The sequence below is a fragment of the Marmota marmota genome, unplaced genomic scaffold (assembly GCF_001458135.2).
Source record: "Marmota marmota marmota unplaced genomic scaffold, marMar, whole genome shotgun sequence".
In the NCBI taxonomy this organism is placed as follows: Eukaryota; Metazoa; Chordata; class Mammalia; order Rodentia; family Sciuridae; genus Marmota; species Marmota marmota.
The window spans coordinates 29,826,571-29,841,495 of record NW_025999990.1 but is presented as its reverse complement, the minus strand read 5'-3'; the positions used below and the strand labels follow the sequence as shown (position 1 = coordinate 29,841,495).

Genomic DNA, 14,925 nt, shown 5'->3' with positions numbered 1-14,925 from the left:
TCACAGCAAAGGTCTCATTTCACTCCAGGGGAGGGAGCTTCCTGGGGTTTCTGGTCCCTCTTTCCACTGCTCTCAAGTTGCTTCAACCAGGGCACACTGCCAGGCTTTAGCAGAAACCTGTCCCTCTGCTGTGCCAGCCTTCTTGTTTCCTAGCTACCTTAATATCTAGCTCTGCAGGATCTCTTCCTTAGGGAGGTGTATATTTCACTCTAACAGGAAATACTAAATTAATTTCATTATCCAAACCAAACTTGGCCTTCTTGGAAATACCCACCCCCACATCTTGACAAATTGGTAGAAGGTTTGATCCATCCTAATTGTAGCCACACTACCATCTCCGTCCTTGCCACCAACTTCCTCCAAGACTGAGAGGCAAAGGTCTTCCAGGGCTGGCTTGTGAGACAACCTCTAATCCATCTCCTAATCGGCCTCTCAGCCTCAGAGATGTCCATGGCATTCAGCTCTGGTTGTCTCCCTCGACTCAACCATCTATGGCATGAGGCAGGAAACACTTAAGTGCCACTGATCCCATAGCTCCACCAGCTTTCCTGAGCTTCTGGGCTGCTCTCTTCACAAGTCCTCCATATGACTCCAGACACTGCATCCATCTTGAGCTCTGCACCTGAATTTCCACTTATAAGTCCTGATTCAAGCTCCAAATTGTCTCCTTGTGCCTGAGCCCCATCCTCCCTGCATTCACTTGGTCTCCCCATCCCACAGCACCACATACTCCCAGCCAGTCCTACTTAGGCTTCCTTTGTTCCTGAATTCAAAACTTCTATACCACCCGGGCCTCAGATCAGCACTCACTGCTCCTCACCAGGAGAAACACTCAGATCAGCACTCACTGCTCAACCTCTGACAGTCCTGTCTACAGTCTCCCTGAAATCAACCCCTCCTCAGTGCCACCAAAGATCCAGTCACTGTACTACAGTGAGACTCCCTAACATCTTCCTGTCCCTACCTGACCAAGGCCAGGTTCCTGCTCCACATTGCAATCTGACTCCACTCATTTCTCTTGCTCTCCATCCCACCCTTCATCCCCACCGAGCTCCAGAATGTCCCAGCCTCATTGAATGTCCTGCTTCTGGAATCTGCTGAGCCATTTGCTATCTCTAGGCTCTTGCACATGGAATATTGCCTTTCCTCCCCCTGCTTCCTCTTCTGGGACCCTCTGGGAAGGTATCTCTGCATTCTCCTAGTAGGGAAACTCTCTTCCTGTCGGCCTTGGCTTTCAGCAGAGAAGTCCTCTGCTCTCATTGTCTTTCCAATGTCTACCATGTTCCTTGTAGGAAGCAGCTGTCCAAGAACACCAAAGGAATGCCCCTTGCCAAAGCCTCAGGCTTCATCTTCAGGGACTGGAGCCAGAACAGTTGCAAGAATTTACAGCTGGTTTCCCTGTCCCCAGTTTTCACAGCTTCATCTAGTCTGGCCATGGTCATTAGACAGGTCTACTTAAATCACTTCTAGGGGCACTTTTGCTCCAAAGCCTTAAAAATTAAATTCTAGCTCCTCAGCATGAGGTTTCTTCCTCTACCACCACAGAGCCTAAATCTGAGAAGCACTCATCCGCATTTGGCCAAGTGAATGAATGAAAGAAATTGTGAATGAAGGTCTTATATATAGAGGACATTCTTGCAAATGGATCCTATTGATAGGGGACCCTGTAAGTAGGGTCTGTTAATCTGAAATCAAGGGCATTTGGGGAGACATCATCATGAGGCAGGGAAGGGGGCCGTGGGAGCTAGATCAGGGACAAAACCTCGTGCAATGGGAGAGAGTGCGTAATTGAGCCCATCTCAATGGGAGAGAGTGCGTAATTGAGCCCATCTCTCCTGTCTGCCCAAATGGGTAGGCAGAAAATTTTCAGGTTCTTGGTGAGAGAGGTCTCTAGGAGAGGAAAGAACTGTTTCTGCAGAACTGGCCTTCTGGGACCTCAGCATGAAACAGCTCAGATTCCTCTTAGACTACAGGACCGACAGTTGGACCAGTGAGGCAGGCCTGCAGCATGACTGTAGGCACAGTACCTTCACACTTCCTTACCATTCGCCTCACTTGGATTCGAAGTCCTGGTCTCCTGATCTCTGGGTAGCCCACCACGTACTTGGGATCGCACAAGTACCCCACACTCCCGGGGCGTACCTGGCCCACGATTAGTGCACCTGACACCTTCAGACCCCCAGCCTCACACTTCCCGCTCCTGGTTTTCCGGCACCTCCCTGCTTGACAGACTAATGCCCCGGGACACTCTGCCGGGGCTCTCCGGGTGCGGCGCGAAGGCGGAGCAGAGGAGGCGCTCCCGTCCGGGTCGCACCCAAGCTTCCCGGTTCCAACCGTGCGCAGCCGCAGAGAGCTTTATTAACCAGCTTGTGGACTGCGTAGTGATTTTCCTATCTACCCTTTGCTTAGCCACATTCTCAGAAACGCGGAGCACACGTCCCACCGGGGAGCAACAACTGGAGAAATCCAAATCTCTTCGTAAACGCCCGCTGCGCAGAGGCCGGCTCACACTACGGTGGGTGAAGGTCCCCGGGGTCGCCGTGCGGAATAAAATCACGGTTTTCAGGATGGCCAGCAGGGAAAACCCTAGGTTGCTTTGTGCACCTGTATTTCCATGACAAACAGCTAAACAAGGATTTTGCATTCCAGATGTCTGGGCAGCTCCGCGGGCTACACTGGGAATTCCTTCAAAGAGGCAGCAGAGCGGGCTCTCGCTCTCTCGGCTCCAGGTGTAAAAAAGGCGGACCGAAGTGAAACCCCTGAGTCAGCGCGTCCGGAGAGAGCGGGACAGTCCCTCGAGGCGCCGCCCCCGGGTCACGGACCGGTGCTGCCCCAGAGGCGCGGCCTGGGCGGAGTCACCGTGGATCGGTCTTATGTACCTCCCAGACCCTGCCGGCTTTGAGAACTTGGGCCATGGCTAGCGAAGCGACAGAACCCGGGGCCGAGCTGCTGGCTTTCACGCGGTTCCGCGACTCTAGCGCGGCGCGCCTCGCCTACGGATACGGCCCGCGCAGCCTGCTCGACATGCGGGAGAGCGAGTTCGGCCGCCTGGCAGGTGAGGGGGGCGTGCGGGGCACGCGGCTCCTGTAACCCACAGAAAAGGCGTCCAGCTCCAAGTGGTGGCGGCGCTGTCATTCAGGGCGCGTTTTGAATTGAAAAGAGTAGGAAGGATGTCTCCACGCGTCGGTTTCATGGAAGTGGCTCCCTCGTCTATCGCTCCAGTGGGGCAGGACCAACCTAGATCCTTTCCACCTTTCCCCAGCCCTGGCGAACCCGGCTTAGGATTCTTCTTGCCCTCCCGTCCCCTGTATTCTAAAGGTCCAACTACACCACGGGTGTTGCAAAATGCAAGAGGTCCAGCGGCCTTGACTTCTCTGATGCACGCCCTGAGACAGGAGCGGTGCGTGGGCGGCCAGCCAGTGGAGTTGGGAGAGTGGCTCTGAGGGATCGCGAGGTGGGGACCCAGAGGCTGAGGTCGTGGGGCAGGGGTCTTCCAAAGCGGCGCCCCAGACTGCGCTGGCAGGGGCCACGAGTAGCTTTTATTTCCCAAACCTCATTTTTCTCATTCCCGCAGTTAGAGCAATGCCTCCCAGGTCTTCCTAGCTCTAGCTCTCTGGGGGATTAGAAGAATTAGCGAACCCTGCAATTTGAATTTTCAAGAACAGGACAAGCCAGTAAATTGGACACGAAGATCGGGATCGTGGCGTGCTTTTGTGGAACCTGTTGATTGAATTGGAAATCAAGATCGAGCTGGCGATGACTGACCCCAGCCCCACTGCTTCGGGTTCGGGACTCACCCTTGTGCCAGGAACCTTAGGGGTGGGGGATTAGTCAAGCCTCAGAACCCTGTGCCCAAGGGTGGAAGCGGGCAGATGAAGTGGACAGGTCAGGGGCCAGGGCACCTTGGTTTATTTGTCTCATCGTGATAAACTGGTGACTGCTCCTGTTTGTGGCAGGATAGCAATGATTTGAGTCGTTTCCTTGTTTTCTTTTTCTTTTCTTTCTTTCTTTCTTTCTTTCCTTCCTTCCTTCCTTCCTTCCTTCCTTCCTTCCTTCCTTCCTTCCTTCCTTCCTTCCTTCTTTCTTTCTTTCTTTCGCTGTTGTAGATGGACCACATGCCTTTATTTTATTTATTTTTATGTGGTGCTGAGGATTGAACCCAGCGCCTCGCACATCAAAGCAAGTGCTCTGCCACTGAGCTACAGTCCCAGTCCTCCTTATGTTTTATAATGATAACTTTTCCCCCCTTTTGGTAGGCTTTGAGGATCCTGGCCTCCTCCTTGTGTTGTCCCCTCTATATTTAAGTAGAGAGAGTCAGGAGGGACAGGGTGGTCTTTGCCAGCCTCTCTACTCCCTGCCTATTCTTCCATGTCACACTGTCACCTGCTGGACATATCCTTCCTCCCTCTTTCTCTCTCCTTTTTATTACAGAAATTTCCTACCACACAGAAATAAAGTCTTATGCTAAGAATACCCACAGGTGCAGAGGGAGGGAGGCCCTCTATTCTTTTGAAGCAAATCCCAGTCTGTGTCATTCAGTCCATAATGCTTCCAGGACTACACCTCCTTAATCTCCTAAATCTCCTCTAAACTTGGATCCCTGAATTGGCTGACTTCTCCCAACACTATCCTGAAAAGTAGAGGTACTTCTGAGTTCCTCCTGGTTTCACTCTGATCCCTCAGAGATAACCCTCTTACCCACCCCCACCCCCAGAGACTTTTTAACATCAATTGTATTTGTGACCGTGTTGTGTGTGTCCTCTATTTACTTAGTGCAATTCTCAGTATTTCCTCTACATTTTGGTTGTCTGGGAGTCTCAGAACTGGTTCACTTTTTCCCCCTTATGGAAATAAATGAACTGGAGAGAGGGTAGGAAAGATCCAAGCATCCAACCAAACCAAACTAATATAACCTTCACCTTCTCTCCTTTCCTCTCCCTCCTTGAAGGTTTTCTGTGGGTTTGAAAATTTATCTGGCTAAGTGTGGGTCTGTATAATTAAATCCTGAACCTTTACAGCTGAAACGTTTTACCCAACCCATTGGCTGGGAATTTCCTTGTCTTAGCGAAGGGAGCATATTGAATACATAGATTTGGTTCAAGTAGTTCTTGAAGACTTAGGGAGCTGATTGATAACAACTCACTGAATGAAACAGAGAATGGCAGAGGCATGGCTCGGAATAGACCTGGAATTCTTTTTCTTGGTTATGAGTCATTTGCCTGCTTCTAATGTCAGCTAAAACTGAGGGGTGTTTACTCTGTCCCAGGCACTGGACTGGGTGTTGTCATATATCAACTCATTTAGTCCCATCTGCAGATGTAGGAACAGGGTCCCAGAGTGGTTAGTGGTGGAGCCAAAATTTAATCCAGATTGGTTCACTTGGGTTCTGCACTGTTAACCACTCTGTTGCTCTACCTCCCCAAATCAGACCTTGGCTGATCTAACACAGTTGCTCCCCCCCACCCCAAATTAACTGTTGGACCAAAGGTCAGAGAAAGCTTTTTTAAAAATGGTCCTGCAGAAGACTGTCATCAAGGGGCATGGAGCTTCACAGGAGTCACCTGGGTCTCAACTGTGTATTGGGGCTTCATGTGTACACTGTTGGGCCTTGAAGCCTGGATGAACAAAAACATTTCTTTTAATTTTAAAGTTATGTTTCTGAAGCTTTAATAAAAGAGAACCTTATTTAAAAAAATTTAGACTATGTAATACATTTTAATGGTATCAGATTCAAAAGGTGCCAAATGAAATTGAAGAGTGGCCAGAGAACCTCCCTGTCATTCTAGCTGCAGCCATTGTAACCACCCCAGAGTCAGTTGCTGTCAGTTGTGTCTTGTGTGCCTTCCTGGTGGTTGTCTATATTTGTATGTGTGTGCACTTTAAAGAAAATGTTTCTTAAGTGAGCCATAGCATTTCTCACTACCTGCCATAGTTTGCATTTACTTGTTTATGGTAATTCTCTGCCACTATCAGGCTAGCTTCTGTTTTGTTCATTGTTGTGTCTTCAGCTCTTATACAGTGCCTGGTACAAAGTAAGTGCTCAATAAATATTTGTTGAATGGAAACACCCTCAATAGACTAGAAATAAAAGAGAATTTAATGAACTTGATAAAGGTCATCATGAAAACCTCCACAGATAACATACTTAATGGAAAAAGACTGAAAGCCTTCGTCCTGAGATGTGGAACAAGACAAGATGTTTGTTCTTACCACTTTTATTCAGCATTGTACTAAAGGTTCTAGTTGGGGCAATTAGGCAAGAAAGTGGAATACAAGGCATCCAGATTAGAAAGGAAGAAATAAAAAATGTATCTATTTGCTGATAACATAATCTTGGATGTAGAAAATCCTAAGGAATGCACACACCAAAGTAAGACAATTAAAAATCTAGTTCAGCAAGCTTGTAGGAAACAAGATCAATGTGCAAAGATCAAGCCAATTTCTATACCCTAGCAATGGATATTATAAAAGTGAAACTAGGAAAATAATTCTTTATTCAACAAGAATAAAACATACAGGAAAAATTATCAAAATACATAGAAGATAGGTGGGTTCCATATTACCTACCTTTAATCCCAGTGACTCGGGAGGCTAAGGCAGGAGGATCGCAAGTTAAAGGCTAGTCTCAGCAACTTAGTGAGACCCTGTCTCAAAATAAAAAATAAAAAGGACTGGGGATGTAACTTGGTGGTAAAGTGCCCCTGGGTCAATCCCCAGCACCAATAAATAAGTAAATAAAAAAGTGCAAGACATACAATGAAAAGTGCAAAACATCTTTGAAAGAAATTAAAGACCTAAATAAATGGTAAAAGAACCTGTATTTGTGGATTGAAAGACTTAATATTGTTAAAATGGCAATAATCCCTACACTGATGTACAGATTCAATTCAAATCTTATAAGAATACCAGCTTCCCTTCCCTTTGCCCCCACTGGAGCAGCTTTGATAAATTTATTTAAGTGTGATTATCTAAGTACTTAAATGACAAAATAATGTTAGTGCAAGAGGGAAAAAAAGTATTCATGAAACAGTGTGCTTCCTATGTTTTTCTAACACAATATGACATTCTTATGAGATACATTAATACTCTATTTTTAAAATAAAGATTTTACCAAGTTTCACAGTTAACAAGAAAAGGATTTAATATTAAAATCCTTCTTTATCCAACACAGTATGTGGGCCAAATTTGCTCTACCTACTTCAGAATCATTCTAGCTAGCTGAGTTTTTGCAGAAATTGATAAACAGATCGTAAGATTCATATAGAAATGGAAGGACTCAGTAGAGCCAAAACCATCTTGAAAACAAAGTTAGAAGATCCACACTTCCTGGTTTCAGAACTTACTGCAAAGTTATAGTAATCAAGACAGTGAGGTATTGGCATATGGATAGACATAGAGACCAACAGAATGGATGGCATACGGATAGACCAACAGAATAGAATAGAATTGTAGGTCGAGAAACACATGCCTCTGTGGCCAGTTGGTTTTCATCAGGGATGCTCAAACTGTTTAATGGGGGAAAGAATGTGGTCTCTTCAACAAATGATGTTGGGACAACTGGATATCCACATGCCCTCTCCCTCACATTTTATTCAAAAATTAGTTCAAAATCAATAAAGACCTAACTGTAAGAGCAAAAAGTATAAAATTGTTAGAAGAAAGCACAAACATAGATCTTCAGGACATTGGATTAGGTAATGACTTATGACAACAAAAACTTAAGCAATAATAACAACAAAAAGAGACAATTGGATACTAAATTTATTTATTTAAACATTTATTTTTAGTTGTTATTGGACACAATACCTTTATTTTATTTATTTATTTTTGGGTGGTGCTGAGGATCCAATGTAGTGCCTCACACATGCTAGGCAAGTGCTCTACTTGTGAGCCACAACCCCAATCCCTTGGATACTAAATTGAAAAACATGTGTGTTTCAATGGATACAGAGGATACTTCACTGAATGGACACAAAACATATGTCCATGTAAAAACTTGTGCATTAATATACATAGGAGCATTGTTTATAATAGACAAAGTGAGGACAATCCAAATGTTCCCATGCAGATGAATGGATGAACAAATTGTGGTATATTCATACAAAGGAATAATATTTAGCCATAGAAAGAGTGAGTTCTAATACAGGCCAAGATATGGATACATTTTGAAAACATAACACCAAATAAAAGAGGTCAGATACAAAAGACCTCATATTGAATGGTTCCATTTACGTGAAATGTTCAGAATAGGCAAATCTTTGGAAACAGAAGATTAGACTAGTGACTGCCAGGGTGAGGTTGGGGGGACTGGTATATGAATGATAATGGTTATGGGACTTCTTTTGGGGTGAATAAAAATGTTCTAAAATTAGTAGTGACAGTTGCGTAACAGTGCTAATACACCAAACATCACTAATTTCACAGCTTGTGGATTATATATCAATAAAGTTGTTGTAAAATAAAAATTCACCCTACCTGACTAAAAAAAAATATTGCTAAGTGAACAAAGGAACAAATGGATCTATTTACTTTGTAGGCTGTGGAAAGTGCATCTCAGAGTTTGTTCCATAACAGTGCTTATAATGTACTAGGATATTCAATAATTGGGTTAGGTAATGACTTATGACAACAAAAACTTAAGCAACAATAATAACAAAAAGAGACAGTTGGATACTAAATTTATTTATTTAAACATTTATTTTTTATTTGTAGTTGGACACAATACATTTATTTGATTTACTTGTTTTTTTAAAAAATTTTTTTATTGTTGGTTGTTCAAAACATTACATAGTTCTTGATATATCATATTTCACACTTTGATTCAAGTGGGTTATGAACTCCCATTTTTACCCCATATACAGATTGCAGAATCACATCAGTTACACATCCATTGATTTACATATTGCCATACTAGTGTCTGTTGTGTTCTGCTGCCTTTCCTATCCTCTACTATCCCCCCTCCCCTCCCCTCCCTGATTTACTTGTTTTTGCGTGGTGCTGAGGATCGAACGTAGTGCCTCATGTAGGGTATTCAATAATTCTTTCTTTGAAGTACATGTTGATAGACGTTTGTCCTTATTCTTTTGCTATTACAGTAAATATTGCACTGAATACCCTCATATACAGTTCATTTCACAAAAGCTTGGGTCTTTATAAGATAAAATACCTAGAGGAGGAATTGCTCTTTCAAAGAGTATCTGCATTTTAAAGTGCTACTTATGCTGCCAAATGACTGATCCATTAAGCTGTACTGAAAAAAGAGAAAGAGAAATCACTGGAAAATTTGATTGCTCAAATTGTTATGTACGTGTACAAATATGGCATCATGAATCCCACTAGTGTGTATGATTATAACGCATTAATAAGAATCATAAAAAAAGAGTTGTACCAATTTCTAGCCAGTAGGGTGCTGCCTAGCTTTTGCCCCCATAGTGAGACATCCAACCTTTTGATCTCTGCCAAGCTAACAGATAAACCATGGTATTTTATGTTCATTAAATTTGAATTTCTTTCTACAGGAGAGAGACTGGAAGGTTTGTTTCTTTCTCTCAAATTCTCTGCAGTTCTCATAGCTATTCTGGGTTTGAGGGTGAACCCAGGCTCACCCATCAGGGGAGTGCACGGAACCTCCAGGACAGGGCCTGAGTCACAGCTGTATTCATCCCCAGGGTCTTTGGGCACCTCCACTCTGTGGGACACTGGTCCAGCTTCATAAGAAAGCTGGTTAGTCAGGAAGGCTCTCTGAGGGTCTTAAATGTCACTCAACATTAGAAGGGCATTTTCTGCCATTGTTCATGCCTACACTTGGATTAAGAAGCTCTTATCAAGAGGTGCAGGGACATCAGTGTCCTGGTGTTAAAACATTGACATGCATTGAAGGGGCACTGGTCAGACTCACACAAACCAGATGTAGATGACTGGAAGGTCTATGAGCAACAAACTGCGATATTTTTTTTCTTTCTTTTCAGGAACTGTCTACCTTGACCATGCAGGAGCCACCTTGTTCCCCCAGAGCCAGCTTACAAGCTTCACGAATGATCTCATGAAAAATATTTATGGTAAAGAAAAACACCCCCAAATTGACTTTAGCTAATTATATATGCAGATGATTAATCTATGTTTAATAATGTTGGATTAATAGATGGAGAACATGCTGTGCACACAAAGCTGACTAAGCCCCGTATCAGATGGGAAGTCAGACAAGCACCCAGGATGATTCTGTACCAAACACATGTTTGGGATGGAAGGTTCTCGATCAGGGATAAATAGGTTACATCCAGAAGAAGGGGTCTGTGTCTGGCAGGCACAGAAGTTCAAAGGTGCTGTGTTCGGTGTTGTGAGTGACTCTACAGTGTAGAGGGTGGAACAGCAGGAGGGACACACTTCATTCATTCATTCATTCCATACTTATTAAACCACCATGGTACATGGGCTTGGTGCTATAATGGGAGAAAAATAAACACAGACCCTTTCTCCATGGAGACTATCATCTAGTCCTGGTAGACAAGACTATAATTAAGTAATCTCCAAATAAATGTAATTAACAAGTGCGTGAAGGGCTTTGAAAAGGTGGCTGGCGCCATGGGAGTCTACATCTGCCGAGAGACAGTGGGGTTAGCAGTGTGTACGCCAAGGAAAGCTTTCTTGGGAGTGGAGTGGATGCTGAAGGATGAGCTGAATTTCACTTGGACAAGAGGAGGAGAAAGCCTGCAGGTAGTGGTAACAGCAAGAACCAAGATCTGGTAGGGGATTCAGGAAGCAGCCCAGGAACACAGAGGGTAGGAGAGTGGTAGAGGTCTGTGTAGAGAGGGAGGTGGGGGCAGGGCATTGGAGATGCTCTGAAGAGCTTGATGGTTCCTCTAAGAACAATGGGCAGTCACTGAGGGTATTAATCAGCAGCACAACATGATCAGAAGATAACCTTGGATGGAAAGGAAATTTGTAATACTAGCCACAGTAGCAGTTATAATATTTGTAATGATAATAGTGATAATACCCATCTAGGGCTCAGGTATTTCTCAAACGCTTACATGTGTTAACTTCTGTTCATCTTCACAATAACTAAAGAGCTATAGGTTCTGTTATTACCCTTGATTTATCTGTGAGCAATTAGGGGCCCAGAGAGGGTAAGTAACTAACCTGAGGCTACACAAGTCAGGAAGTATTGGAGCTGGGAAAGTTGAGTTCTGAATCCTGACATTTTAACTCTAGAACCCAACCCCACCCTCCCACAGCTGTCTCAGTTCATGACAGTCCTGTTATGCTATGGTAAGGGCTTTGAATCATGGCTCTGAGCAGACAGCAGATCTTTAAATCTGGTGAAGCTTTCAGGGAAGGTGCCAGTGAGGGACTTTATCTTGATTTTAATCTATGATTTGCAAAGAGACCCACAGTGTTTCTGCTGTAACCTTTACAAGAGCTACAACTATGGGAAACATGTAAGCCTACAAGATGGCTGCAGAGAGATTCAGGGTGTCCTAATGATGCAGGGCTAAAAACCAAGGTGAGTCTGATTGCTTCAGTAGCCATAAATCCAGTGTGACCCTTCAGTGTGGTCTAGGGGAAAAACAAACGAAACACAAACTAAGGCTGTGCACACACTGTCCTGCACCTTCTGAGATGATGGTCCCCAGCCCCTATATGTCAGGCCTTTCAGACATCTGGATTCATGTCTGAGAACCAAGTTTTGAGGGAGATTCCAATACTCTGGGACACACAAGGAGGATACAAAGGGGGGGGGGGAAGACTAGAATCCATCAAAGAGAAGGGTGAATTTGGGAGAGCCTTAAGTTTTGGGAGTGGGAGGATGAGGGGACATGTGCTGGCCCTTTTATGTATCCAGGGTGGTGCACTTATGCAAGGACAGTGCCAGCAGCAGGGGTGGGAATGGCAGGGCACCAAATGGGGACTAATAAATGGTGTCATGGTGTGATTATGCTTGGAGGAGAGGGCAGGCTCCTGAGGTTGTGCCTCTGGCCACCTCTTGCGGAACCTGGCCAGCTACCTCTGAGCTGACTGCTAGCTCCCAAACCCTCTTCCTGGGTCCCAACTTATTTTACAAGTAAGAGAAGGGTTTTGTTTTATTTGTTTAAATGGCTTTATTGAGTTATATTTTACATAACCCAAACTTCATCTATACAAGTCAACGATTTTTAGCATTTTGATTGAGTGATTGCAACCATTGCGCATCAGCTGGAACATTTTCTTCCCACCCCACCCTGAGATTCTCCACACCCATTGACAGTTAATCTTTGTTGCCACTCCTAGCCCAGGCAACCCATAATCTACCACTTTCAGTATCTCTATACAGTTGCTTTGCTAGATCTTTCATGTGGTCTATGGAATCATGGTCCATGGAATCATGCAACAAGTGGGCTCTCGTATCTGGAACCTTTCACTTAGCATGCTTTTGAAGTTCATTCATGACATAGTAATTTGTTCCTTTTTATTTTTTTTTTAATTTTTTTTATTGGTTGTTCAAAACATTATAAAGCTCTTGACATATCATATTTCATACATTAGCTTCAAGTTGGTTATGAACTCCCAATTTTACCCCAAATACAGATTGCAGAATCACATCGGTTACACATCCACATTTTTACATAATGCCCTATTAGTAACTGTTGTATTCTGCTACCTTTCCTATCCTCTACCATCCCCCCTCCCTCCCCTCCCATCTTCTCTCTCTACCCCATCCACTGTAATTCATATCTCTCCTTGTTTATTTTCCCATTCCCCTCACAACCTCTTATATTCCTTTTTATTGCAAAAGAATTGTCCTTTGTGGGGAGGTACTGTATTTTGTCTGTCTGTTCACTAGTTAATGGACATTTATGTTATTTCCAGAATTCAGCCTTATAGAGCTGCTATGAACATCCATGTGCAAGTCTGTGTGTGAACATAAGTTTTTATTTCTTTTGGGTAGATTCCTAGGAGTGGAATTTCTGGGTCATATGGGTCTTTTATGCTTCGACCTTTAAGAAGTAGAGGGTCAGGGTTTTGAAGGGACATAAAAGGAGAGATCATGGTAGTAACTCTAAGGCTTTGTCTTTGCAACCTGCCAGGTAATCCTCACAGCCAGAATACCATCAGCAAGCTCACCCATGACACTGTGGAGCATGTGCGCTACAGGTGAGCAACAGGGACACCAGCCTGAGCTGACCACCTTGGTGGACACACTTCCTTCCTAGAACCTGCCTTAATCCCGAAAAAGCTCTGAATGGGTTTCAGGAAGATCACACTTAGCTAAGAAGCGATGCACTCATGACAACATAGTCCGGGGTCAGAGGACAGGAAAGCAAGAATGCATTAAATGTAGAATGGGGCAGACGAAACACAGGTATGTGGCTTTGAGGTCATATAGCTGTTTGATGTGCCTCTGAGCATGTGTCAGAGTGCCAAGGAGTGAACCAGGTTCTGAGGTCTTGTTCTCAGAAAGAAGAAAAGCACTGCTCCACTTTTCATGTTTTATTAGGCATCTGTTTTATTCCTATGGTACCCCACCATAGGAATAGTATTTGCATATTAAACAGCTCATTGTACTAGTATTTGCATATTAAACAGCGCATTGTACTTTTCCACATAATTGGTTTCTGGAAAATAATTTCCAGGTGGTCCCTAAAGTTACTTGGATTGACACAATTTCTTGTTATTTCAAATTTGAAACTAATACAGTTTTTGCAATCAGGTTGTCAGTATTAAAAGCTATGTGAAATAAGCTGATGACTTAAAACTTGTGACAGAACTAGGGAAGAAGTGTCAAGTAGAAGGGCTTTTCAACCAACATTTAGGTCATTGTTGATTTTTGTCATTCAGGTTGAAGATGGGATTTGTGATTGTGGATTTGAGCCTGATCTCTCCCATGGCTTTCTCAGCCCCCCACCCTAATTTCACAATGTGGCTAAGCCTATCGGGATTTTTCTCTAGCTTTTCAAGTAGAGATGTCCTTTCAGCAGAAAGAAAACAACATAGTCAGGTCTGGTGGTATGCTCCTGTAATCCTAGCAGCTCGGGAGCCTGAGGCAAGAGGATCAGGAGTTCAAAGCCAGCCTCAGCAACTTAGCGAGGCCTTGCCTCTAAATAAAACACATATACACAGACACACACAGAGAGGGGTGGGGAATGTGACTCAGTGGTTGAGTGCCCCTGGATTCAATCCCCCGGTGCCAAAAAAGAAAGAAAACAACCTTCAATCATTCAGCGCTGGAGCTGAGACCAAGGCTCTGCATGATGCTCTTTCTTGCAGGGTCCTGGCCCACTTCCACACCACGCCAGAGGAGTACAGCGTGATCTTTACTGCTGGGAGCACAGCTGCTCTCAAACTGGTGGCCGAGGCCTTTCCATGGGTGTCTCAGAGCCCAGACAGCAGCGGAAGTCAGTTCTGTTACCTCACCGACAGTCACACCTCCGTAGTAGGAATAAGGAATGTGGTCATGGCTATGAATGCCACATCCACCGCGGTCAGTCCAGAGGATATGTGGTCAGCCAAGGAACAGGGTGCTGTGGCCTGTGATCCAAACTGCCAGCTTCTGCATCTCTTTTGTTACCCAGCTCAGAGTAACTATTCAGGAACCAGATACCCGCTGTCCTGGATAGGAGAGGTCAAGTCGGGGCGGATGAGCCCCGTGAGCGTGCCTGGGAAGTGGTTTGTGCTGCTGGATGCAGCCTCCTATGTGACCACCTCACCTTTGGACCTGTCGGCTCATCAGGCCGACTTTGTCCCCATCTCCTTCTATAAGATCTTTGGATTCCCCACTGGCCTGGGTGCTCTGCTGGTCAATAATCGTGTGGCTCCTCTCCTGAGGAAGAACTACTTTGGAGGAGGGACTGCCGCTGCCTACCTTGCAGGAGAGGACTTTTACATCCCAAGGCAGTCGGTGACTGAAAGGTAACTTTGCCATGGGGGTGGCTGGTGGAGTCTCCAAGG

The 14,925-nt window shown here is 44.6% G+C and overlaps 1 protein-coding gene across 1 annotated transcript in view; it reads left to right on the top strand.

Annotated features, from left to right (window-relative positions):
* Positions 1-2,375: 2,375 nt before the first annotated feature.
* Positions 2,376-14,925, top strand: part of Mocos (molybdenum cofactor sulfurase) — a 53,184-nt gene continuing 40,634 nt past the window's right edge. The window contains exons 1-5 of the mRNA XM_015482424.2: positions 2,376-2,515; positions 2,650-3,055; positions 9,969-10,058; positions 13,065-13,131; positions 14,245-14,886. Coding sequence (XP_015337910.1) covers positions 2,914-3,055; positions 9,969-10,058; positions 13,065-13,131; positions 14,245-14,886 — 941 coding nt within the window. The 5' untranslated portion in view covers positions 2,376-2,515; positions 2,650-2,913. The remainder of the gene's footprint in view (positions 2,516-2,649; positions 3,056-9,968; positions 10,059-13,064; positions 13,132-14,244; positions 14,887-14,925) is intronic.